At 37.2% G+C, this 23,131-nt stretch overlaps 3 protein-coding genes across 6 annotated transcripts; 2 read left to right on the plus strand and 1 right to left on the minus strand.

The window, feature by feature from the left end:
• Positions 1 to 1,133: 1,133 nt before the first annotated feature.
• On the plus strand, positions 1,134 to 12,491 carry LOC113683923 (hepatocyte growth factor-regulated tyrosine kinase substrate). Of its 4 annotated transcripts, XM_027201212.2 has the most exons (17): positions 1,134 to 1,301; positions 1,428 to 1,512; positions 1,669 to 1,744; positions 2,849 to 2,941; positions 3,379 to 3,499; positions 3,814 to 3,869; positions 4,006 to 4,074; positions 4,784 to 4,917; positions 5,219 to 5,324; positions 5,462 to 5,563; positions 6,403 to 6,501; positions 6,636 to 6,671; positions 7,405 to 7,524; positions 8,711 to 8,806; positions 9,663 to 9,803; positions 10,277 to 10,349; positions 10,575 to 12,491. In XM_027201212.2, the coding sequence occupies exons 1-17, from the start codon at positions 1,259 to 1,261 to the stop codon at positions 12,023 to 12,025; spliced, it is 2,901 nt and encodes a 966-aa protein (XP_027057013.2). In that variant the 5' UTR covers positions 1,134 to 1,258; the 3' UTR covers positions 12,026 to 12,491. The 4 variants fall into 4 exon arrangements, with proteins under 4 accessions (XP_027057013.2, XP_027057014.2, XP_089040392.1 ...); XM_027201213.2 differs by lacking the exon at positions 8,711 to 8,806; XM_089184266.1 differs by lacking the exon at positions 1,669 to 1,744 and having other exon boundaries at positions 1,156 to 1,301; positions 1,428 to 1,615.
• Positions 12,492 to 13,487: 996 nt separating this feature from the next.
• On the minus strand, positions 13,488 to 16,081 carry LOC149038940 (uncharacterized). The gene is made up of 4 exons (XM_089184270.1): positions 15,744 to 16,081; positions 15,232 to 15,339; positions 14,616 to 14,787; positions 13,488 to 14,316 (listed from the first exon to the last, which is right to left on the minus strand). Exons 2-4 carry the CDS (start codon positions 15,334 to 15,336, stop codon positions 14,066 to 14,068), a joined length of 528 nt encoding a protein of 175 aa, XP_089040396.1. The 5' UTR covers positions 15,337 to 15,339; positions 15,744 to 16,081; the 3' UTR covers positions 13,488 to 14,065.
• A 2,665-nt stretch (positions 16,082 to 18,746) lies between these two features.
• LOC149038941 (uncharacterized) lies at positions 18,747 to 22,915 on the plus strand. Its single transcript, XM_089184273.1, has 6 exons — positions 18,747 to 19,541; positions 19,976 to 20,065; positions 20,495 to 20,641; positions 20,948 to 21,055; positions 21,534 to 21,705; positions 22,020 to 22,915. Exons 1-6 carry the CDS (start codon positions 19,533 to 19,535, stop codon positions 22,307 to 22,309), a joined length of 816 nt encoding a protein of 271 aa, XP_089040399.1. The 5' UTR covers positions 18,747 to 19,532; the 3' UTR covers positions 22,310 to 22,915.
• The last annotated feature ends 216 nt before the right edge of the window (positions 22,916 to 23,131 follow it).

Consider the following 23,131-nt stretch of genomic DNA (forward strand, 5'->3'; position numbering starts at 1 on the left):
AAAATTGACTGACCCTAAAATTCCCAAGATCTCATTGGTAATTTTCTTTACCGTCAACCTTACAGTTCTTATGATGTTAGTTCGCAAAAATTAGTATTGATCAACCAATAATCCCCGAGTTGTTAATTTTCTTTGTTTTCATCACTTGTTTGCTCGATATTGCATTGATCATGTAAGGAGAAATTCTTTCTTAGTCACTCATGGGAGCTAAAGGGTAACTGAGATTGGTCATCGAATCAAGAAACACGCGAGTGCCCACGTATGGAATCGAACCTTGTTAGTAGATTTTAGACGGGGTCCGACTGCTTAACCAAGTTACAGTTAACAACCGCATCGAACCGCAAAATCTAAAACGTAAAAGGGAAAGTATATCAGCAACAAAAGTGGGACTGGATTTTTTAACGTAGATGTATCGCAGTTTGAAACGGAGGGAAGAAAGCCTTTTTAAAGAAGGTAAGGGGTACAAATATAATCATTAACAGGTCGAGGAGATACTGAGATCGTGACGGGCCTTGTTCCCATTTAAAGTGGAATTCCAGGTAATTATCCAGTTCCCTAGCTTATCAGCTATTCCCCACAATGTTTTAGGGACACACCTCACAGTTAGTATTTGTCTCTGTGCAACCGTTAACCGGTCTCATGAACAACGTTACATTTTTTTCCTGAAAATTTACTCAACGGTAACAACCCGGATGTGAAACCGTCTCGTTAAACGCTCACTGCTATTTCATTAAATCCGTCATAAGGCCGTGCGACTTTGAAAGAGTCCATTATGCATATCGCGGACTCAGTAAATTCTACGTGAAACAAATTTGGGGGAAATTTTCTCGCACATGTCGTGTCACTAAAACTCCCCTAATAACTTTTTTAACCTTGATACCAGGAAGTAGTTGAAAGTTCCCACTTCGAGATATTTTTTTATCCTTACGGCATGAAAATAAAGAATGTGCACGCCAGAAAATTAAACTGTCAAAAATTTGCTTTGTGTAATTCATTTAATTGATATGTCGATCACGATTTTTTACAAACGTGAGGCACGTTTAAGCTATGACGTTAGATCGTGAGTCAGCTACCAGTCAACTGAGACTGGGAGTAAAACACTCACTTCCGGAGACTAAGTAGAGTCTATTTTTGTCGCATCGACGTCATTTACTCGGAAGTCAATAGTCGGCCATCTTGTCAGATACCCAGTGTTGTCGTGAAAGCACTTTGGTGAACAGTGCTGCGATCCTTTCTAGTTCCTCATCGGTTTTTAAAGATGGGGATATTTTCAAATTCTACCAATTTCGATTCTCATCTCGGTAAGCTCTTAGTCTTTTAATTATCTGGTGTAAACTTGTTTCAGAAGTCAGTCTTCCTCGCTGCATTTTATTATTGTCTTTGAATAATAATATGAGCTTACCGTATGTTATTTATTTATCTTCTAGAGAAAGCAACGAGTCAGCTTCTTTTGGATCCAGACTGGAATAGTATTCTTCAAATTTGTGACTGTATCCGACAAGAAGATGTAAAGTAAGAGTACTTTCAATGCTATATAAAGTTCACAACCGTTGGTGACTGAATTCAATTTTGCTCAGGGGATTGGTGGTTGAGTACTATCATCTGTCATACAATGGTATACATCATGATTTCTAGCCTTTATTTACTGTATTTTTCTCTCGTTCACAGCCCCAAATACGCAATAGCAGCTATAAAGAGAAAGATTTTAGACAAGAATCCCCACGTTGCGAAATTTGGATTGATAGTAAGCGTAGCATTGTTTGATATTGATCAGAATTTAATGTTAATTGATTTTGTACTTTCGGACAGATTCTTTTGCTTTTATTTATTTTGTAAATGACATAGTTTTAACGATTGGCCCTCAAAGGACCTGACGTATACTACTAAAAGATTTGACCCCGAACATTCTCCTACCTTGTTTTGATAAATGCGAAACTGCTTTTCATCTAAGCAGTTACTTCATAATTATTTTTATTTTCGCAATGGCAGCAAAATTTTTTTGCTCCTGATGTCAGTGGCAGAAAAAAGTTTAAGATTCACCAGCCATCTTGACAGTTACAGCAGTTTGCTTTCTCTATGGCACATGATTTTCCCCCTTTTTGATTTAAAGGAAAGTGTCATGTCACATGTAGAATGAGGTATCACATGATGCACTGTATATTAAGGTCTATGTATCTGTGCTTGAAAGATATTGGTATTTCAAGAGATGATTTTACAGATTGCATTTTAACTTACCAATTGCCCATAGATAATTTTTGTTGAAAATTACTTTTGTATGTACATACTGCTGGTACCACATTTACATCAAGTTTGACAACACAAACTGGTACATTGGAAGTCTGTGAGGATGATTATCTTTGATTTGAAGGCACATATGATAACAGAAACCCTTTTGAAGGGGATGTATTGTGCCTAATATGTAAAATTGAACTGTGAAATAATTATTCAACAGTCAAACCTTTACAAACAGTACAATTGGTCCCAGATCTCCTCTAAAATCACTTGAATTTCACTGTGCTTGAGAAGGCTCCATACTGGGTTTTTAATTGTGCAAGATTTGGATACCACCATAGCACAAGCTTTAAATATGTCAACAAACAAAACAAACATGGCGGCTAGATACGATTGCTTGATTGTTATCTAAAAAGATGTATTAAAACAGTATAAAACAGTACAGTTTTTGTATAACAATCAATTCATTAACAATCCAATTACTTAAAAAAAGGATTCTTGCTTCTGCACTGACACAATTGAGCTGGCAGAATATGAATTGTAAATCTGTATAATCTGAGAATACTGAATGGTTTTGTGAAGTTCAATAATCTCATACTGTTTCCTTATCATCAAGGTGTTAGAAGCATGTGTGAAGAATTGTGGGGCTCCTATGCACAAAGAGGTGGCTACAAAAGAGATCATGGACTGCTTCAGAGAGCTGGCCAAAGTAAGAATGAAACTATGATCCTCAAAGCTATCACCAATTTGGTAGCTATTAGAATGACTGACTAATTCTTTGTGTATACCAACCAAGTTTGATAGAAGACATGTATTTCAACATCAGATTTCACCAGTTCAATGGGTAGTTGTAAATGAGGTTACTATTGCCTATTTGGTAAATTTAGTGACCCAGAGTAACTAATTATGCAATGTATTTGCAAAAAGTGTGAGAAATATGGATTTTCAAGAGACATGATTTCAGCTGGATTTTTTTTGTGTGTTTGTGTTTACTGGATAGCAAATTCAAAACTGAGGAGGGAAAGCTTCATTTGATGGAAATTATATTTGTATGGTTTCTATTGTGGTTGGCTTTAAAGGTTATGTCATGGTGAAAAGAGGAAAAACATCTTTCTCTAAGTTATGTCCTTTTTTTTTTTACTTCAGTCAAGCCCAGATCCAGTCAAAGAACAAATTCTTAGTATGATTCAGACATGGTCAACTGCATTTCGCAAAGAACCAAAATACAAAGTTGTCCAGGATACATTTAATCTTATGAGAATGGAAGGTGAGATACCCAGTGGTATTTATTCAATTTTTTCCAATCTTCCCTAGATTGAACATCACCAGTACACTTTACCAGTAGAATAGGTTGTACTTGATGTTATGGTGAATTCTGGCTATTTCACATCTAAAAAAATTGGAAATATGAGGGGGTTGGTGTTGCAAAGTTGGTGAAAAGTTTCCTTCTTCCTCATCTGATGAACATAAGGCTGTTAGACATGCTACATGTAAACAGGAGCTTTTATATAGACACAACTGGGTGGACATGCATGTTTGCCTTAACTGTTGTTTTGTTTGTTTGTCCACCTCTCTGAACAGGTTATAAGTTCCCTCCAATAAGTGATTCAAGTGATGCCTTATTCACGGCCGAAACAGTAAGTTTCATGATTATCATCTTAGAGGTAAAAACCTTTGTGCTAAACTGCTTGGTGTGTAGTTTACTACTGATGCATGTATAGGAAAATATCTTTGATTGAAATATTTAAAACTTATTATTGATTCCTTTACCAGGCTCCTGAATGGGCAGAAGGTGATGTCTGTCACATGTGTAGGGTTAAGTTCTCCACATTTCAAAGACAGGTAAACAGTAGCTAGACTCAATTTGGCTTATTCATTGTGAATTCAGAAAACCATTAACACATGGACTTGTGTCAAACACATCAATTGTGTACTGACCATACACAAACCTCAAAACCACAAACTAAGTACCATTGATGGGTGTTTGTGGTTAAGCTTTGTCACACCTTGTTGATTTTTCTCTGGAATCACAAAACATTCCATTGATATTTCAGGTGTTCATGGTTTTCCCAGTTTCCCTGTAATCTAGAGATGAAGTGACATCATGATAATCATTACTAACAATTGACTCTGGGGTATTGTTACACTTCGGTGAAACTTTCTGACAGACAACTGAGCGTCTTTTTCTTAGTCAGGATGCAAAAAAGTTTTAAAAAGTTTATATAGGAAACAAGTGGCCAGTGCAGCCAGAGCCTATCCTGGTTTCCATGGCATGAAGTGACTAGGATTATTATTTCTCCCCTCTGGATAGGATGCCAGTCCAGCCAGGTTACTCCAGGTTACTCCCCAGCATTTCATTGGGCTTCCCCACTGATAATTTGCCTGTAGCCATTTATACCTCGGCCTGGGTGGAAAGAAGCACTGTGAAATAGCATGTTTTACCATTAGAACACAACATAATGACCTGCTAGGTCTTGACCTTGAACCTCTTGACCTGAAGTGCAGGCTACTGTAGGATATTATGATAATTATTTTGTCTTTTTCATCTCAGCACCACTGTAGGAATTGTGGCCAAGTATTCTGCCAGAAGTGTTCATCTAAAAATTCTATCATCCCACACTATGGAATAGAAAGAGAAGTAAGGGTCTGTGATCCCTGCTTTTACAAGATCAACCCATCAGCAGGGTATGAAAGTGCTTATTACATTACATTGCAGAATAATTTCATGATTTAGGTATTATGTATTCAATACAGTGCTTGCACCATATAAATTGCACTGAACCTTTTACAGAATTCCAAATTTTTCAACGTTGTTTTCAAGGTGTTATTGCTAGTAGATCTTACAAAGAGCACTTATCCTACAGTTGTGTCTCTAATTTATTGCTTCTGATAAGTCAAAATGAGTATTGACACTAATTTCATAATTTTTATTTACAGTCATGTACATGATTTTGTAAATAATCATACTTCTTATTTTTGTCTCTAGAAAAAGTGAAGAAGGCAGCTCCAAGAAGTCCGATAAAGAAAAAAAATCTGCAGATTCTGACTTACCAGCGGAATATCTTAACAGTCCACTCAGTCGTGAGTCACAGGTAGGGATTTGTCAAAAACATTGTATATAGTATACAAAAATAGAAATAGAAGAGTGAACATTTTTAAATGAGAAAGAGGAAGTTTAATCCTCAGTCTCTTTTTAATCCTTTGGCTGTACATGCTCTTGTGCTGCTAGGTTCCTACAAAGAAGACTGAACAGGAAATTCAGGATGAAGAGGAAGAAGAGTTGCAGCTGGCTATGGCATTATCACTGTCAGAAGAGGAAGCAACTAAAGATGTGAGCATAAACAGACACTATTATAATAAAGTCATGTGAACCCACTCATTGCTATGTTCAAGAGATCGATTCTCAAAAGCAATCAACCCAACTTTCCATTTACCAGTTTGGAGAATTTGGTAGTACAGGAAGGAATCACTATAAAGTAATAACTACATTCCTCTCACCTGGGTGATTGAGAATGAATCTAGGAATTTGGGAGGGTTTATGTTTTGAAAATCTGTCTTTACAAGGTGAAGAATTTGATAAAGAGCATGAAGGTTCTACATACCTCCAACCCTAAAAAGTAGCAAGATCTTTTGTGGATTGGTAGAGCTGCACTCATAAATTGATCTTTTCTTTCAAAATAAAATGTTGTGAGTTTATTAAATAAATAATACTGTAAAATCAAGAAGACACAAAATTTATTACAGCATGAATCATGGTTTTTGGAGTCTGTTACAAATGTGATATCTAAATTGTAGGTGAAAAAGCTTTTTTTTAGGACACTTAATTATGGCAGGTTGAAATAATTAGGGGGCATAGTCTCACTTTTATTGCCTTGCAAGATCTTCATGTGAACTCTTTGGCTTAATTTTGCATAAAACTATTTAAAAATAGATGCATGGCATCACTTTCATGCCTAGAATTACGTTTTCATTTTCTGAGAAGTGTTGTAAATACTAGACATTATTTTAGTTTGCTGATTATGCTGCATGTGTACATATGTGACTGGTGAAGATATCCTTGACAACTGGTTTGAGTTACTGTGATTTATTTTGAGGTCTTCATAGAGCTCTATGTGTTTATTTGCTGAAGTTATACCCTTACTAGCTTTTTGTATCTTTGTTTGTTTTCAGATGCAAGCTCGTCCAAGCATTAAATCTTCTTCCTACAATGTAGTCTCAGAGCAACCTTACCACTCACACAGGCAGTCCAGTGGCTTATATGCTTCTCCAGTAAGTGCTTTGTATTTGCAAGTAATACCTTTCAGTTAACATACATTGCCCCTCGTAAAAAGTACTGTCAGGAGTCTGGGTTTTCTCTTTCATAGCATTCATAGCAATTAAAGTACTGTTGTTTTAAATTGTAGGATGTGGAAACTGATTCATCCAGCATGGATCCAGAGGTATGACACAGATATTTCTTTGTGCATAAAATCAGTTTTACCAACCCCCATGAGTACTACTGTGTACATGTACAAATTGCACAGCTGTCTTAAAACAGTAAAAGTATAAAAAATTACATCATACAGAAAAGACATTGATTTTAGGTGTTGATATATACATTCTGTATTGTAAACAAAATCAAAAGAAATCTCTTTGATCTTCCTATCAATTAAGTTGGGTATTTGTAGTTTGTTTTGATACAACTTTTATTACAATAATTGAATTTGAAAGTTTGCCCAATGTACAGCTATGCTCTCTATCTTACATGTAACTAATCAGTCTCAGGACAGGAGTTTGTAAGAGTAGGCACCATCCAACCACATAGGAAACTTGACTTAATACTAAGTAATAACCTCCAATTCATGTGTGCAACAGAAACTCAGAATAAGGTTGTTTGAAACATGAATACACATGTAAAAGCTAATCCATTTTGGTGTTGTTTTATTGCACTGTATTCTTCAATATTTTACTGCTATCACTTCTGCCAAACAGAGGAGTTCTAAAGAATAAACCCTAAGACATACTTATTCCTTTAAAGAAGAAAAACAAAAGGCCAAGATGGAATTTAAATTCTAATGTACATGTTAGCACTAATTGTAGTTAGAACAATTAGCCCCATGGTTTTACTCCATGTGTGGGCAACTTTGGTTGTTTACAGATATTAAATTCCTAACTCACTTGTGTGAATTGTAGCTTGCAAGATATCTGAATCGCTCATACTGGGAAGAGAGGAGTGAAAGGCAAACATCAAGAGAGAGAACAAGTCCTCCAGCCAGTGCACCAGCACCAACGCAGGCTAACAATCATGTAGAGGTAAACATCTTTTGCTGATTGTCTACTGTTAACCCCTTGACTTTTAAGAGTGACCAACATCTAATTTCTCCTTACAATATCACCCCTGAATCAAACATTAAGATCACAAGAATAAAGCAAATGATCACCAGCTAAAGAAGCTCTTGATTGTTAAACCAGTTCTCCTTGTCTGCACCTTAGGAAATGTGTAGCGAACAGTATGGAGTACTCATAAATTTTGTATTGTTCTTAACTGTATAAAGTGTTAAACAGATCAATGGATTATGCTACAGACAAATCCAGTCATTTTGCACTAGTCCTTTAACTTTCTACTGGCTTTCCAGAGGAAATTTATGAAAGGCATCACCTTGTTTTGTTAGGTCTGCTAGTATTTGTATTGAGTTTATGAACTGTACAGGTGTCACCAGTAATAACTGTTTTAATTTTAATTGAGATTTTTTGCTAAATAAGACCAGCATTTTATCACTTACTTTTATTGAAACTATTGGGAGCTAGAGTCTTAACAATTCAGTGGCAAAAAGAATCCACCATTTTAAGGTAGAGTTCTTTTATCCAGGTTGTGATACACATATAAAACATTTGTTACCATTACATTGAAAGTCATTTAGGAAAAAAATGCTCTTTTTAGCTATAAAAACGTTGACTCGCAAAATAGTAAAATGGAGAATATCTAAAATTATTGAAACTTTTAATTTAATCGTAATGAAAAAATGTTTACACAACGGGTGCCATCATTCATCTTACTTTCTCAAAGCAAACTCCAAAACATATTGTTTTGTAAGCTTTAAGTAACAGATATTCTACTTGGCAGATAAAAGCAGAAAGAAATTGTTTTCACAGCAGTGTTTGTATAAATTTAGAGGATTTATGTCACATCTTGAGTTTTTACATAATCAAGTCTGAATGCGACAAATGTTCAGCGAATTCTACTCCAGGTGTGCTTCGGTAATGAAAAGAAAAAAGTGAAAGTTGAAAATTCGTTTTGTGAGTTTACTACCCCGTATTTTGATCATCATTTATCCTCATTTTAATCACTCTAATTATGTCAATAATTTTAAACACTAATTTCACAGGGATGTAGACTAAATTAACATAACCCAGCATTTTATCCCCATCTGAAGACCCTAAAAGAACTGTTTTTAACCTAACCTTGAAGGCTAAGAAAAGACTGTGTATTTCGTTTTAGATGAGAGTTGGTGGATTAAAAGGAAAAAAGAAAAAGAAAGGAAGGAAATCTCAGAGAGACAACAATGAGCCCATGGCTAATAACAACCCTCTTGCTGTAAATTTTATTAATTATTTTATTAATTTTTTTTCTAACATCATAGACTCATTAACAAGAGGATAAAATGCTTCCTACTTTTGATTACCGTTTTTAATTTTATTTCAGGATAAAAACTGATTTAAGTTTTAAATGAATGCTCTAATTGAACGCGTTTTAATTTTTTTTTCGAGCAGTATATTTATTTTTTAATCTTTCGTTTCTCAATATCCTGCAAAAATATGGAAGATAAGTTTTTTATACTTATGACGCGAACACAGAAGGGAGACCCTGGTCAGTCACCCACATAAACCGTCTGTTGATGACATGCTCTAACAAACTTAATTTATATTTACCCATCGGCTAAAGGATCCTTCCTGTCTTATAAAATGCCAAATAACATTACTTTTTGTTGAATTTGAGAACAAATTTACCGTAGACATGCATACACAGCCAGCAGGCGGTCTTGAAGCTGCGACAGTAGCGGTCAAACCCACGGGTTTCGAGCGGGCCAGCGATGTTAGCGCACTAGAGGTCTGTAAGAGATCTGCGAGGGTCCAGACCCCTGATATACCTCTCGCTGGCTCCAATCTCGTCGCTCGTGCAGCAGCGCGAAGACGTACAGGCTGTAGATATTTTTATGAAGCCAGACCTACATCTGTCGGATCAATTTTTGAGCTTGCTTTGAGACCTTGTATTAAGATCTTGTTAAATCAAGTTATTTGAAAATATGGCATCGAGATCTAAGGGTGCCTGAGACAATCTTTTCTTTTTTTTTTTTTTTTTTTTAAATAGTAATATTCAGGAGTGAGAAAAAGTCCTCAAGGCTTTTCCCCTAATTTGGCTTGATTTGTATTTTTCCGCTCATGTGTATCAGGTTGAAGGCGTAAATTCAGACGTGTCTGAAGTGACGGATGCCATGGTGAAAACATTTCAAAGCAACGTGGAAATGCTGTTAGACAGAATGCAGAGAATTTCTGGTCAAGGGAAGCATATCGCTATGGATGCTACAGCACAGGTATTGTTGTCTACTCCTCATGTTGAGAATTGAGCCAGAGTTCATCCTGGTGTCATCAGCAAGAAGTAGCTAGGCGGGATGCCGGTCCATGCAGGGTTGCCTTCCCTTACTCTTCTTCCCCCCCCCTCTCTTCCCCCCCCCCTCTCTCCCCCGCCCCCCTCTCTCTCTCTCTCTCCCAGCATTACGTTAGTTCGTCACTTACAGTTTACCAGTTCCCATCCACACTCCTGGACAATATCAAAGGGTTAAAAACTTGTCAACCTGAAAGTCAAGTAGGAGTGTTTCAAAAGTTCTTACAAACGCTTGTGCTTGTTGAAAAAGTTATTGCGTTTTGGACTTTTGAAATCGAAAAGATGCCTATTTATTTGTGGTGATGGGTGCCGGTGATGTCAGTTTCTAGTATCGTCTAGTATTAGTTGTACTTTGTCGGACTATTGCCTCAACAAAGGGGTATTTTCTTTTGTTTTTATTAGTCATTATTCCAAACTGTCAGCGCAATGCATCCCCAAATTTTGAGACTCATAGAAGGGCAAGAAGAGAAAAAAGGTAAGTTATTTGTTTTTTTGTTGCCTTAGCCCTCTTAACTGGTTGTTTTCTTAGTTCAGGGTTAATTTTTTCGCGGCTTCGTCGCCTTCATTTTCAACAGATATAAAGAAATACCGCCAGTTAAGTTGACTATTGGTGTCTGTCCATGTTTGGCAGTTTCTATTGACTAGATTTTGTCCCTTACTTTTTTCCTCATGTAATTTGTTTCATTCCTTTTGTTTTCAGCTAAATACGAGGCACTTCAAGTGAAACTTGGTCTTGTGCATGAAGCACGTGCATCCTTAGATGAGATGCGAGAGCAACACCGTGAGAAAGTTCGTCAGCAGGAACTCGAACAAGATATGCTTCGACGGATGCAAATTGAACAAAAGCTGGAGCTGATGCGGCAGCAGAAGGCTGAGTACTTGGCTTACCAACAACGTTTACAGGCCGAGAGACAAGCAGTCATTGAACAACAACAACAGCAACAACAGAGATTACAATATCAAAGACAGATGCAGCCATCGCAGCAGCAGCAGCAAAGCCCATATGCCGGAGTGCAGTATCCATCCACAGGGGAATCCAGTCCGTATTCTTCCATAAATTACGCTCCAATGACTGCAGCTGGTACACAACCTTACAATCCTCAGAATCCACTCGCGGGCTACACCCCTGCTGTCCCTCCTGGATATCAGGCCCCTGATGCCCCACCACCGTCTCAGTATTCTGCTCGACCAACAGGAGAGGGTTATGTACCCACCACACGGGCGGACTATATGTCATACAGGAACGAAGTGCCAGCCCCTCAAACAGAGTTCCAACCCCAGCCAAGTTCGCTAGAGTATCAGCCACCATCATATGCATCTCAAGTTCCACCAGAGTCTGGTCCATCATCTCTTCAGCCTTATAGTCTTGGGGGACCCCTCCCCGTTCCAACTGCCCCTGCGCAAGTACTTCCCCAAGCACCTCCTCCTCAGTATGCTCAGGTTAGCTCCCAGCAGCCTGGCCCTCCACCTCTATATGGACAGTCAGTTGGTCAGCAGCCGCCAACACAATCTGCGCTACAGAATCAGCTCCCAGCTACAACACTTCCAGGCCCCACAGGGAAACAACCCCAGTATAACCAGATGCCGCCACCACAGGCCCAATCCCAATACCCACAACATCCACAATATTCCAACCCAACGGAGGCACCACTGGTACCAGAGACTGCCCCACCCCAGTACCCTCAACCCCCAAACCAGGCTCCACAGACTAAAACACAGTCATACCATGTTCCTCAAGCGAATGGCTTTCCTCCGGCAATGGACGCCTCCAGAGGATCATCTCAGATGCAGTTCAATTCTTTACCAACTCAACCACAACTCAACATGGTTCCACCCAGTGGTCCTCCTTCGTTTCAACAAGGACCTCCTTCGTTGCAACAAGGAGCCCCGGTGCAGCAAGTTCACCCGATGCAGCAAGGTCACCCAATGCAGCAAGGCCATCCCATGCAACAGGGCCCTCCCCTTCAACAGGGCCCTCCAGGGCAGCAGGCTTATGAACCACAACAACAGCCCCAACAATTTGCACCTCAGCAAGGGTACCAACCGGGTCCTGGTCAACCACCGCCACAGCAATTTGGATCAGCACCGCCACCCCAAGGCCCACCTCCCCAGAGGCAGTTGACGGATCTAGAGTTAATATCTTTTGATTAAAGGAAACCGTGAATTTTACATGTACAAATAAAATTTCGAATTTCTTTTCTTGTGTTAACGTTTGTTCAATAACGTAACCGGTAAATGGTCAGGAAATTGCAATTTTTAACCGATATAATTTCTGTCCGGGTGGAAATGTAAAAAGTGACAAATGAAGCGACAATATGGATAGTTTTGTATATTTGTGTTTGTTTTTGCATATGTTTGTGAATATCTTTTAATTAACCACAGTTTACAACTGGAGAAATATTTGTCGCGGGCTTGATAGGTCTTATTAAGTATTATTCATAAGTAGTTGCCAGGTTCTACTCGAAAATCAAGATGGCCTGCTCGCCATAATAGTGAATTGAACTGTTGATAATATATTCTATTGTCACAAGTTATTAACTTTGTTTTTCTTTTTCATAATTTGTATTTTAAAGTGGAATAAATCGTAAATGTAACAAAATAAAACGAAATCAAAATACTTCTTTTGTCTCTCAGCTTTCTTTGGATTTTCGTAACTGATGTTTTTGTGGTTTCATGCTTCGTGAACACATGACATCTTTTTTAATTGATCTGTTAATAGGAATCAAATTACAGTGTTGGATATGCTAATATTCTACTCTCTTAAACTCTTGTCTGATTAGAGACTGAAGCTTCCGTGTTTTAGTAGTCGCGAAAAAGTGATTATCAAGGTATTCTCGAAAACTCAGTTTGAAAGACCGCATAAACTTGGTAGTTCTTGGTACACCGAGAGATTTTGGTTTGATCTCAAGAAAATTGACGTAGATAGTCGAGAAAGCTTTACGAATCATGGTTGGTGTCTGCTAAAACCGGCATGAAATAACGGAAGATCACTTAGACGAAAGAAAAAAGCAGAAATACTGTAAAGCATAAAACTCACTGCTCGAACAATTCTATGATATATATCTTTATTCCCTATCCGATCACTAACCAATATTGTGAACTTTAAATCCTACTGTAACGCAATGGGGCACTCAAACAGTTTAATTTCATTACTAAAGTTTCCCTGCTGGCTGGCAACGATACAGCTTTATAGAGGGAATAGCATCAAACAAGTGAAGAGTTATTTCGTTATCCATCAATGTAGTAGTTTTCATGCTAATGGCTACCCTAATGGTCAGTCCAAGTTTGCTTTATTGTCACTTCGCTCTATCGTCGTTTCATTCCACAAAAGGAGCCATCTCGTTCCACGTTACGAGACAGATTGTCCGACGAATAAGTGAAACCTTGCTATCTATACTAAGTAAAGAACAACTTCATCCGTGCTGAAACTATAAAGAAAAGTGTTTAAAAGTTTACCATGATCGCCAATATCTTTGGTCTCTAGTTGTATGCGACTTGCAAGTTTTAAACGCGTCGGCACTATTTGTACTGAATGTAATGCTCCTATGTTTCATGAAATGTCAGATTATTTAGTAATCAAGCCCCTCGTGACCCATTAACAACAAGTGATACATTTGTGAAACTTCAAAGCCTGCCTGTTTATTGAAATCACACTTAGCACTTAACAGCAAGGATATATGATCATTATCATAGCAACCATTTTTATGACCCTTACATATCATTTTCTAACGGTATAATAAGCAATAATATGGTAAAAAGTAAAAAAACAAAAAGAACCGAAACAAAAAAACAAAAAACACAGGTGTCGGAGCAAAAACCGACCTCTGAAAATTGTCTACAGTTGTAAAACACTTTTGTCTCTCAGCTTTGGCTTCGTGAGACTATCAGCTACACTGTGTATACTTCAACTACAATGCTTATTGAAAAAACAATATCATGCATGGGAAATGTTGAAACTTTATTGTCCCTATACTTAATTTTTAACTTGCACTAAGCCTTACGGCGTCTACTTTTACAAGCTGACGTTCGATCTTACTCAATTAGAATTGTAAACCGCCTTGAGACAGTATGTGATATGTGCGGTATATAAATACACATTCATTCATTCATTCATACTGAAATAAAATAAGAGCAAAGCTGAAACACTGAGAACATATCTCATTAAAGGCTGGCTAACAAACCACTGCAGGTTCAATAACACACATATTGCGAGCAAAGCACATAGTAAATGATACGCCTTAAGTAACATCTCCACCAAGAGCAAACCCGGATCGTAATGGAAACACGCCCAGATATCTTGATTTGTCTTCTCCAGTATCCTCCTCTATAAGAACACCAATACTTGTCCCAGTAGGTGACGGTGCCTTTTCCACCTGCGCACAGCCTATTGGGATGAATTGATGGATATGATCCCGCATGTCGACGACTGCGCTGTTGCGTTCCTGTTGTAAAAAGAAAAGACACAACTGCATTAAATGTGTCACAGCAATTTGAAGTTTGCAAAACAAAAGCAATTAATTTCCAGCAGGAACTTACGACATCGAGATATTTTCCAGAAATTTCTATCACGTTCAAGATTCACCAGGTGTCTATATATTTTTCATTCTTTATTTCTTTCACGGAACAGCTTGGTATGAGTTCTTTTTATAAATTAATAAAAGTCATACGGAAAGTGCGAACGCAATTTAGCCTTCTGATGTTTTCGGTAGACGCATTTCAAACTTCTCTGTCCTTAACTTACCTTCTGTCTCTACCCTTGTAGAAGTCAATGATACGTCCACTGTTTTCACCTGATATATCGGGTATTGTGGACAGAAGTTTGCCAACTCCTCGCTCAGTTCAGACCGGTCCACCATCTCATTGTCCACTGTCCACTTGCTCTCAATAATGTTTGCCTTTTCCTTGTCCATTTCCTGCAAAATAGCATGGCAAGATGGTTTTAGAATTTTCCAGCAATCCCTATACAAGAGAGAAATCATGCGTATCGCATACTGTTCACCATTGTACTGTTCAGCCAGCCGCCAGGACAAAACTAAAACCCATATCCTCATTTTCTCTTTCGAATTCTCTTCCGGTTTGAAACGCAGTACAGAAAAAATTGTTCACATTTAAGTGGCAGCATTCGAAATGATAATTCTATAGAGAAATAGTTCGCTATTTAAGATTTAATTAGGTTTCTGCATTCACAAAAGAAGACAGAAGTTGACAGAGTGAGAGTGTCTTATTAAAAAATTTAGGATCAAGGAATGTTGTGGCCGTTTTATTTCATTACTACCTAATAACATTTCGCAAATTTCCCGCGGTCAACGGAAAGTCGCCTGAAGTCGATTGTCTGAGAAAAAGGAACACGTCCTTACCTTTGTCTGATTAAGATCACTCTCGAGTTTTGCTGGTGTCGGCACCTCTTCTGACAGAGGCATAAGGTAGCATATTTTTTTTTCCGGCAACAGCATCATAGTCATGTTCTGTTTTACGAGAAAAGAAGAATTTTTCAACAATTTAAGCGCTACTCAAGCACTGGTATCTTATGTTCACGGAAACATAAATTTGTAAGCATAATGAACATATCCCCTAGACTGGTTTAGTAAAGGGAAGCTGATCATGTTCAGCGTTGTCCCAGTTGACATGAAGAATTATAATCAAGACTTTTTAAGCTTGTAAAACGATAAATAGATTGTGCTTTATGAGGAATGAATGAGTCTTTTACAGTATTGAACACGAAAGCATATTTAAAAAAATGGTGTCATAGTTGCCATTACATCTTTTGCATTTATCTAACAAAACATCAAGCCGTTTGTCTAGGTTTGATGGAAGATTAGATAAAACCAACTGCATTTACAGCCATTGACGTAAAAACGAATTGACTTACCGTCTTAAAGTCGTGCAAAATATTGCTTTCGTCCTCGTCATTATGAGCAGGAACTTTAAACAGTTCAGTTTGCTTCTCTGTGTCCACCTCGATTGTCTCGTTGTACTCTGTCCCAGTCTCGCTAATTTGAACTTTATAATCCACAACCTATGACAGTAAATGCTCAAACAAGTACTCTAATTGGAGTTTTTAATTATTTAGAACAGTACACTAATGTTTAGAGTTACACAGGTTACTCGAGGAAGTCTTGAAACTATTCATATAAATGGAACGCGAAAAGTACGGATAGAATGTGGAGCCAGAATTGCATTCGTTTCAGCGAAAGAATATAGATTTTTCTTGGAATCCCATATTTCGGGTAACACGCGCATTGGTAAGTGTCAGCAAAATCGTACGTCTCAATTTTTTTTGGATCTATATTTTTCATTCATATTTCTTAGAAAATTCATTCATCCTTGACCAGTTTTTATGTGTTTGTTCTTCCTTGTAAACTTGATAATGAGGCTCTTCAATCAGCTTTATTCATTCCTTGATAAGACACTAAAAAACTCCTTTTAAACAGAAACTGGAACATCAAAATTGTTCAATGAATGGATTGCAACTGTTTGCAACATCTACACACCTAATCATCGTGGGAATTCTATTCTTAACTTCCTTGTTCCTTCCTTAGATATCTTGTTACACTAATTGATTTTTGTTTCAGACAACAAGGTGGATTTTTTCAGAGTTGATATTTGGCCTTTGACACTGTTAAAACCTCAAAGTACTCCGCGCGCAGGATGTGGTGAAATCAAACATTTCATTATCTGTGCTCAACAGCCATAACATCTCCATGGGTTTTGTGTTTGTAACAGCTTTCTTTTGGTTTTAAATGTTTCTACAATATCTTGCTGCAAAGTGGAACTTGTGTTAATTTCTGTTGTCTTCAGAAAGATCCTTTAATAACCATCTTCGGCTCGTTTTTAATTCAATTTAGTTAATGGATTTACGCTCAGTGAACAGGTATCTTGGCATTCAAATGCTAATGATCGATAATGATTCCAAAAATTATCAAATTCAAGTGTCATTCAAGAATTTTCTACGGTGTTTCAGCAATCACGGAACACTGATGTCTGAGGCATTCTCTGACAATTAGTTTTCAAGAATTAAGTTTATATGAAACTGAAAATTCGAAATACGTCAGCACCAGGAGGAATGATTGGTTACCAAACAAATAGGGAATAACAAGGAAGTTTTAAGATCCAAGGTAAGGGTCTCCTAAAATCGGGAAGAAAGTGCAAGAGATAGACAACACAGCAAAGTAGAAATAATTTTAATATAGCAAAAGTAAACTGCTTTAACAATCCTCAGTGTCTTTCAATTAATTTGTACAAGTCTTGATGTATGCTTCAATTCTAAAAGCCTGCAACATAGTATCCCCCCAGAAAATGACGAAATACTATCAAGTTCGGAGCTCGCTGAAAGCATGGCAAATATTACGCAACATATCGCGAGAATGACGGCGGCCATGTTAACTGTTTCCTGAGTATTAATTATGGGTACGCGCAACACTGCTAATGTTTTGCAGAGAAATACTGTGATTCACTGTCTAATCGTATTAAGATTTACCTCTGTTCTTCTGAAGATAACATAATTATTTTTCATTTTCTGTGGAAGAACTCTAACTTATCATTGTTCGCGAACGTGATTGGAATTTCCTATATGTTCTCTATTTTTAAATCATTGTGCTCATTTTAAGAATAATTTGAAATGAAGTGGTGGCTCAGTGTCACCTTTATCCGACCGCTGTTTGTGTTTTGTACTTTAGAGTTAATAACCAGTTATCTGTGTTTTAAAAGTTTACTCGCCATGTGCTTTCTTTAGATCAAAGGTTGTAAGAGGTGAATATTTTTCCGTTCAAATAGTATGTCAATGTTTTCTCTGAGCTTTATGCGTCTTCACGGAAGCTTTTCTTTTTTCAATACCGGTTATCGTTTTTGTAATCAGAAATACACGCTATCTGGGTTCTTTTTCTCCTCGTCGTTTTATATTTAGTATGATTATTTTATGTCTTTCAAGTGAGTCGATTTAAGTCAGCAACGACTGCATTTCGCAAACATTTGCAGTGTATGACACCATTGATTTTTTTTACTTATGCTTGTGTAAGGAATGAAGCATGTTTGGTAATCTTTTCAAGATATTTTATAGAGTGGTAAACTCGCTCTTGATAAACATGGAAATTGAGGTATCAAAATGGTTGGTTGTCAATTGAATCTACAATAAAAGTTTTGTTGTCACACAGGTTCGGTTGCATTTCATTCGCAGGCCCCACGGAAAGGACGTGGGCACTTTTCAAATTGTTTATTTCCACTTTACAGTATTTCTACTTTATCTCTATCGTTCTTCATTATTATCTTCCTGTCTTAGGGGACAATAACCTTGAATCATTACTTCCTTGTCAGTCCTTACTTATTTGATAATAAAACACCTCTTTATTCCCTTGGTTTAAAATTGACTTTTTTTTGGATACAAACGTAAGGAAAATCTTGAACATCTACTTTTTCGCGATTGGTGAAACACAGGTGTGAAAGTTTATGATCACAAATGAGTTTATTCCATAGCCAGGCGGGCATTGATGTCTAAAGAGTAAACAATCAAATGCAAAGATACATGTTAATTGAGCATAAACCCATTTACTGATGAAGATAAGATCAAAGGCGCCAAGCATGTGTTCCTAGTGGGTCAAAGCTTTTTAAAACCAAATACAGAATTGATGGAATTCTCGCGTTGCATTATAAAATTCCACAATCACATTGACAAACATGTAGGAACCCATGAAAACTGTTACATCCATTGAGATGTTCTCAATGCAAGCCATACTCACCAAGTAGAGATATTCAAAATGAAATTTTCAGTGGTTGGGGTTTTCTTATTACGTGGTAAGCATTGAAAGGAAGCAATATGGAGAGACAAAGTATCAAAGACTGAGTAAAACTATGAGAAAAGACACGTGTCGGCTGAAACAGGTAGCGATTAGTGTAATTAAATTAAAACAAGGAAGTTAAGCATAGATTGTCCCCTGGGATAAAGTGTGTTTATGTTGTAAACAGTTCAGTGCAGTGCATTCAGTTCACTATATCGGCACTCTATTCTACGTCGAAAAGGAGTTTTCCAAAATAACTTCAAGATATTATTAAATTTGAACAAAACCTCCAAATTCTGGAAATGCAGTAGTGGGTTAAACAGCAAAACGGTAAAAAAAAAAAAACTTGTCAAGGGCGACTGAATATTCCAAGATATATGAATTAAATTTACATGACTTCGTGTCCAAGAATAACCATTGAATTTCCCGTTTCCCTCATGCTGAAGCTAATTAGAGCAACTCCTACATCCCGGTTTAAAATCACGTGTTTTGTACGATGGAATGTGAATGATGCACTAACATGAGATGCCAGAAACAATTGTAAACAATCACCGAAGTCACAACACAGCAATTGTTAAGTTAATCCTTCAGTTAATCGTAAAAAAATGCCGTATGCAGCAGAAACTTCTGATATTTCTTTTCCACACTCCCTGATATTTCCTCGAAATCTAAAATGAATTATCAAGAATGCAGTGTACCTCTCGCTGAAACATGAAATTCAAATATGCATTAATAATGCATATGCATAGCATTAAGTACGGTATAAAAAGAAGCAAAGCACGGCCAAGTTACAGTGCACGTCAACTTGAGTCAAAGAGAGACGAGAAACACCAAGAAGAAAATTGACGGAGTAAACCAAACAAAGCTGCACGCAGAAGCAAACAACTATGCTCATTGTAAGTGAACAGACACTGTTTAAGTTTAGGTATAGCCTAGTTATAATTGCATGCACCACACAAACAATTGACACAGGTTTCTAGAACTGATCTATATTGTTCATGTAATTTTTTCGTCAACCATGAATCTGTATTTTACTGAATATTGTCATCATTATAATGATTGACTTTAAACTGCACCTTTATTTCTAAAATTTGATTATTGAATGTAGGCAAAATTACATGGAAAGAACCTAAAAGATGTCTCCCGTTTTTCCCAACATAGTATCATCTTGTCGGCAACAGTTTTTATTAAAGTAAAATTTTTGAAACTAGAAGTTAAATTAACTTTTATGGGTAGACTAAGGGCTTCATCTCGTGTTTTTTAGTGATTAGAATAAATTCATAAAAGTAATTAATGACAATCTCTTATGTATTTTATTCGTTCTTTGTAGAAACCAGTCCTCGTATTCTTGCTGCTTGTTGTCACAGCAAACTGGACATCTGCAAGTCCCGTCCGTTCCGCTCGCTCCCCTTCTAGGAAGGTAAATCGTTTCCTCTCAATCCAATAATCAGTAACAAAAGGCTCAGCAGTAATTTATCTTGCATGCCATAAAGAGCTTGCCTTTTTTTCCTTTTCTGTCTTTTACTGTCACTTTCTGATTACTTCTCGATCGCTCGTGTAATTTCTGGAAATAACTAAAACGTTTCAGAACTAATTATTGAAATAACTGGATTTAAATTTAAGCTTCACTGCATTTATAAATGCACCTTTCATAAGATACAAATCTCTTTGGTTGCCACAATGTTCAATGTGTAATTAAACTTGCCTTAGACCGTTGCGTTATCGTGATTCCTGTCGTCCTTGCTAGCTACATTCTACGTAAATATTTTTACGACTCATCTCAACAAACTTGTCAAAATTCAAAGGTCAGCGTACCTCCGCTCTAATTTGAGCATTTTCTATTTCACAGGTTGTGGATTATAAAGTTCAAATCAGCGAGACTGGGACAGAGTACAACGAGACAATCGAGGTGGACACGGAGAAGCAAACTGAACTTTTTAAAGTTCCTGCTCATAATGACGTGGACGAAAGCAATGTTTTGCACGACTTTAAGACGGTAAGTCTAATTGCTTTTTCAAGCGGTGTAAAAACATTAGGATTTATCCGATCGTCAATCAAACCTAAAAAATGTGCTTAATCAGTTCAAACCCAACTGACTCATCATAAAGCACAATCTTTTTATCGTGTTTCAAGCATTGCAAGTCTTGATTATAACTCTTCAAGCCAACTGGGACAACGCTGAACATGATCAGCTACCCTTTACTAGACAAGAAAAAGGGGACATATGTTTTTGTGTAAATGAAACACCAGTGTTTAAACAACATTGGGATTATCGAAAAATTCCTCTTTTATCGTAAAACAGAATATGACTATGATGCTGTTGCCGGAAAAAAAGATATGCTATCTTATGCCACTGTCAGAAGAGGTGCCGACACCAGAAAAACTCGAGAGTGATCTTGATCAGACAGAGGTAAGGACACGATCCTTTTTTCAGACAAACAATTTAAGTCTTTATTTGCTAAATACTCACTACAATCGTCATTCGAGTGCTGCCACTTAAATGTCACACATCTCGGATCATTATAAGAAGCTGGAAACATTTTGGAAACTTAACAAGATATCCCAGTCAATTGTTGAGAAACCAATAAAAGATTCAAGAGGAGAAATATGTGGGTACGGGTTTCAATAGTTTTGTCCTGGCGGCTGGCTGACTAAAGAATAATGTGTACTGATATGTGAACACTTTGGGATACGCATAGCTCCTCTTTTACGGAAACTAAGATTGCCGAGAAATTCTAAAACATCTCGTTGCCGTTTTACAGGAATTAGAAATTGTCCTGGTTGCTACCTGACTAGTGCACTGATTTGTGAAAAGTACAGGAGACGCATAAGTTCTCTTTTGCATTGGGATGGCTGAAAAATATTGACATCTCGTTGCTTTTTTTCAGGAATTAGACAAGGACAAGACCAAAATTATTGACAGCAAGTGGACAGTGGACAATGAGATGGCTGATCGGTCTGAACTGAGCGAGGAGTTGGCAAACTTCTGTCCACAATACCCGATATATCAGGTGAAAATGATGGACGACTCATTGACTGTTACAAGGGTAGAGACAGAAGGTGAGTCAAGGACAGAGAAGTTTGAAATGCGTATACCGAAAAAAACAGGAGGCTAAATTACGTTCGCGCTTTCCTTTTGACTTTTATCAATTTGTGAAGTGAACCCAAACCAAACTGTTCCTTGAAAGAATGAAATAATGAAAAATATATAGACATCTGGCGAATCTTGAAGGTGATAAAAATTTCTAAAATATCTGGATGTCGTACGTTCTTGCAGGAAATTAATGGAGGTATTTCTTTGAATGTTTTTCACTTGCTTCGCAAACTTCACTGTGACACATTAAATGCAGTTGTGTCTTTTCTTTTGACAACAGGAACGCAACATCGCAGTCGTCGACATGCGAGATCATTTCCGCCAATTCACCCTTGTAATCTGTGCGCAGGTGGAAAAGGCACCGTTACCTACTGGGATAAGTGTTGGTGTTCTTATAGAGGAGGATACTGGAGAATTCAAAAAAGGGTAGTTTCGCGTATATGCGTTACAATCCGGGTGGGTTGTAGGTTACAGCACTACGTTTACTATGTATATTGTTCCCAATATGTTTGTGAACGTCCAACTTATAGGCCACACCCATACTATGGGCGAAACTTACCTATCGCGTAGTAAGTATTTTCACCATGTTGAAGACAAAATGTTAGCAGAAATAAGGTGTTTAGTATATCATAAACAGTTGACGCTTTTTTTCATTTGTTACCCAAGATAATCAGTAATATTAAATCCACAGTAGCTCTTTCTTTTGTACATTTTTAAGTTAGTGTCGTTAGTAGTCCAGCTTTTAGTGAGATGTGTTTTTGGCGCCATTGTGGCGTTGCTCATATTTCGAATTCGATGGACACTGTTTTAATAAAAATTGCACTTTTGAGTAGAGAGAAATTCACCGTTTCCCATGCATGAGATCGTATTTTCAATTAGCCATGTAGTTTAAATCTGTACTGACTGTAGCTGATAGCATCAGGAGTCTTAGGAAGCCAGGGCTGAGAAACAAAAATATTTTAGCATTGGAAGCATTTTCTAGAGGTTGATTTTTTATTTTAAGTCCTTTTGTTTTTTAATCTAATTTTTACAATATTTTTGCTCATTACAGCAACTACAACGCTAGAGATGATACGTAATGTCATGTTAAGGGTTTTTATAATGATGATTTCATATCTTTGTTTTTAATTGCTGAGTGTGATTTCAATAAACAAGCCAGCTTTTAAGTTTCACAAAGGTATCACTTCTTGTTGTTATCGATTAATGGGGGGCTTGATACCAACCTTGACTTTAATCTGCATTTTCCTGAAACTTTTTCCTCCATTTTTATATTAGAGGAAGGTCCCTTAAACTTTTGATTGGTTAGGAGGTTTCATTTATTCGTAGAGTGATCTTACTCGTAACGTGGACTGAAATAACTCTTTGAGGAAAGAAGTGACAATGAACCAAACT

This window comes from Pocillopora damicornis, chromosome 10 (genome assembly GCF_964200805.1).
Source record: "Pocillopora damicornis chromosome 10, jaPocDami1.2, whole genome shotgun sequence".
NCBI classification, from domain to species: Eukaryota; Metazoa; Cnidaria; class Anthozoa; order Scleractinia; family Pocilloporidae; genus Pocillopora; species Pocillopora damicornis.

What these genes read in the sequence shown, in the direction of transcription:
- LOC113683923 (XM_027201212.2), top strand. Translation starts at nt 1,259, where the DNA reads ATGGGGATATTTTCAAATTCTACCAATTTCGATTCTCATCTCG. An exon ending in AAGATCAACCCATCAGCAGG is followed by an intron (nt 4,918 to 5,218) that starts GTATGAAAGTGC and finishes TTTTGTCTCTAG; the next exon opens with AAAAAGTGAAGAAGGCAGCT. An exon ending in CATCCAGCATGGATCCAGAG is followed by an intron (nt 6,672 to 7,404) that starts GTATGACACAGA and finishes TGTGAATTGTAG; the next exon opens with CTTGCAAGATATCTGAATCG.
- LOC149038940 (XM_089184270.1), bottom strand. Translation starts at nt 15,336, where the DNA reads ATGACTATGATGCTGTTGCCGGAAAAAAAAATATGCTACCTTATGCCT. An exon ending in GTGATCTTAATCAGACAAAG is followed by an intron (nt 14,788 to 15,231) that starts GTAAGGACGTGT and finishes GCTATTTTGCAG; the next exon opens with GAAATGGACAAGGAAAAGGC. An exon ending in TACAAGGGTAGAGACAGAAG is followed by an intron (nt 14,317 to 14,615) that starts GTAAGTTAAGGA and finishes TTTTTACAACAG; the next exon opens with GAACGCAACAGCGCAGTCGT.
- LOC149038941 (XM_089184273.1), top strand. An exon ending in CTCGCTCCCCTTCTAGGAAG is followed by an intron (nt 20,066 to 20,494) that starts GTAAATCGTTTC and finishes TCTATTTCACAG; the next exon opens with GTTGTGGATTATAAAGTTCA. An exon ending in GTGATCTTGATCAGACAGAG is followed by an intron (nt 21,056 to 21,533) that starts GTAAGGACACGA and finishes GCTTTTTTTCAG; the next exon opens with GAATTAGACAAGGACAAGAC.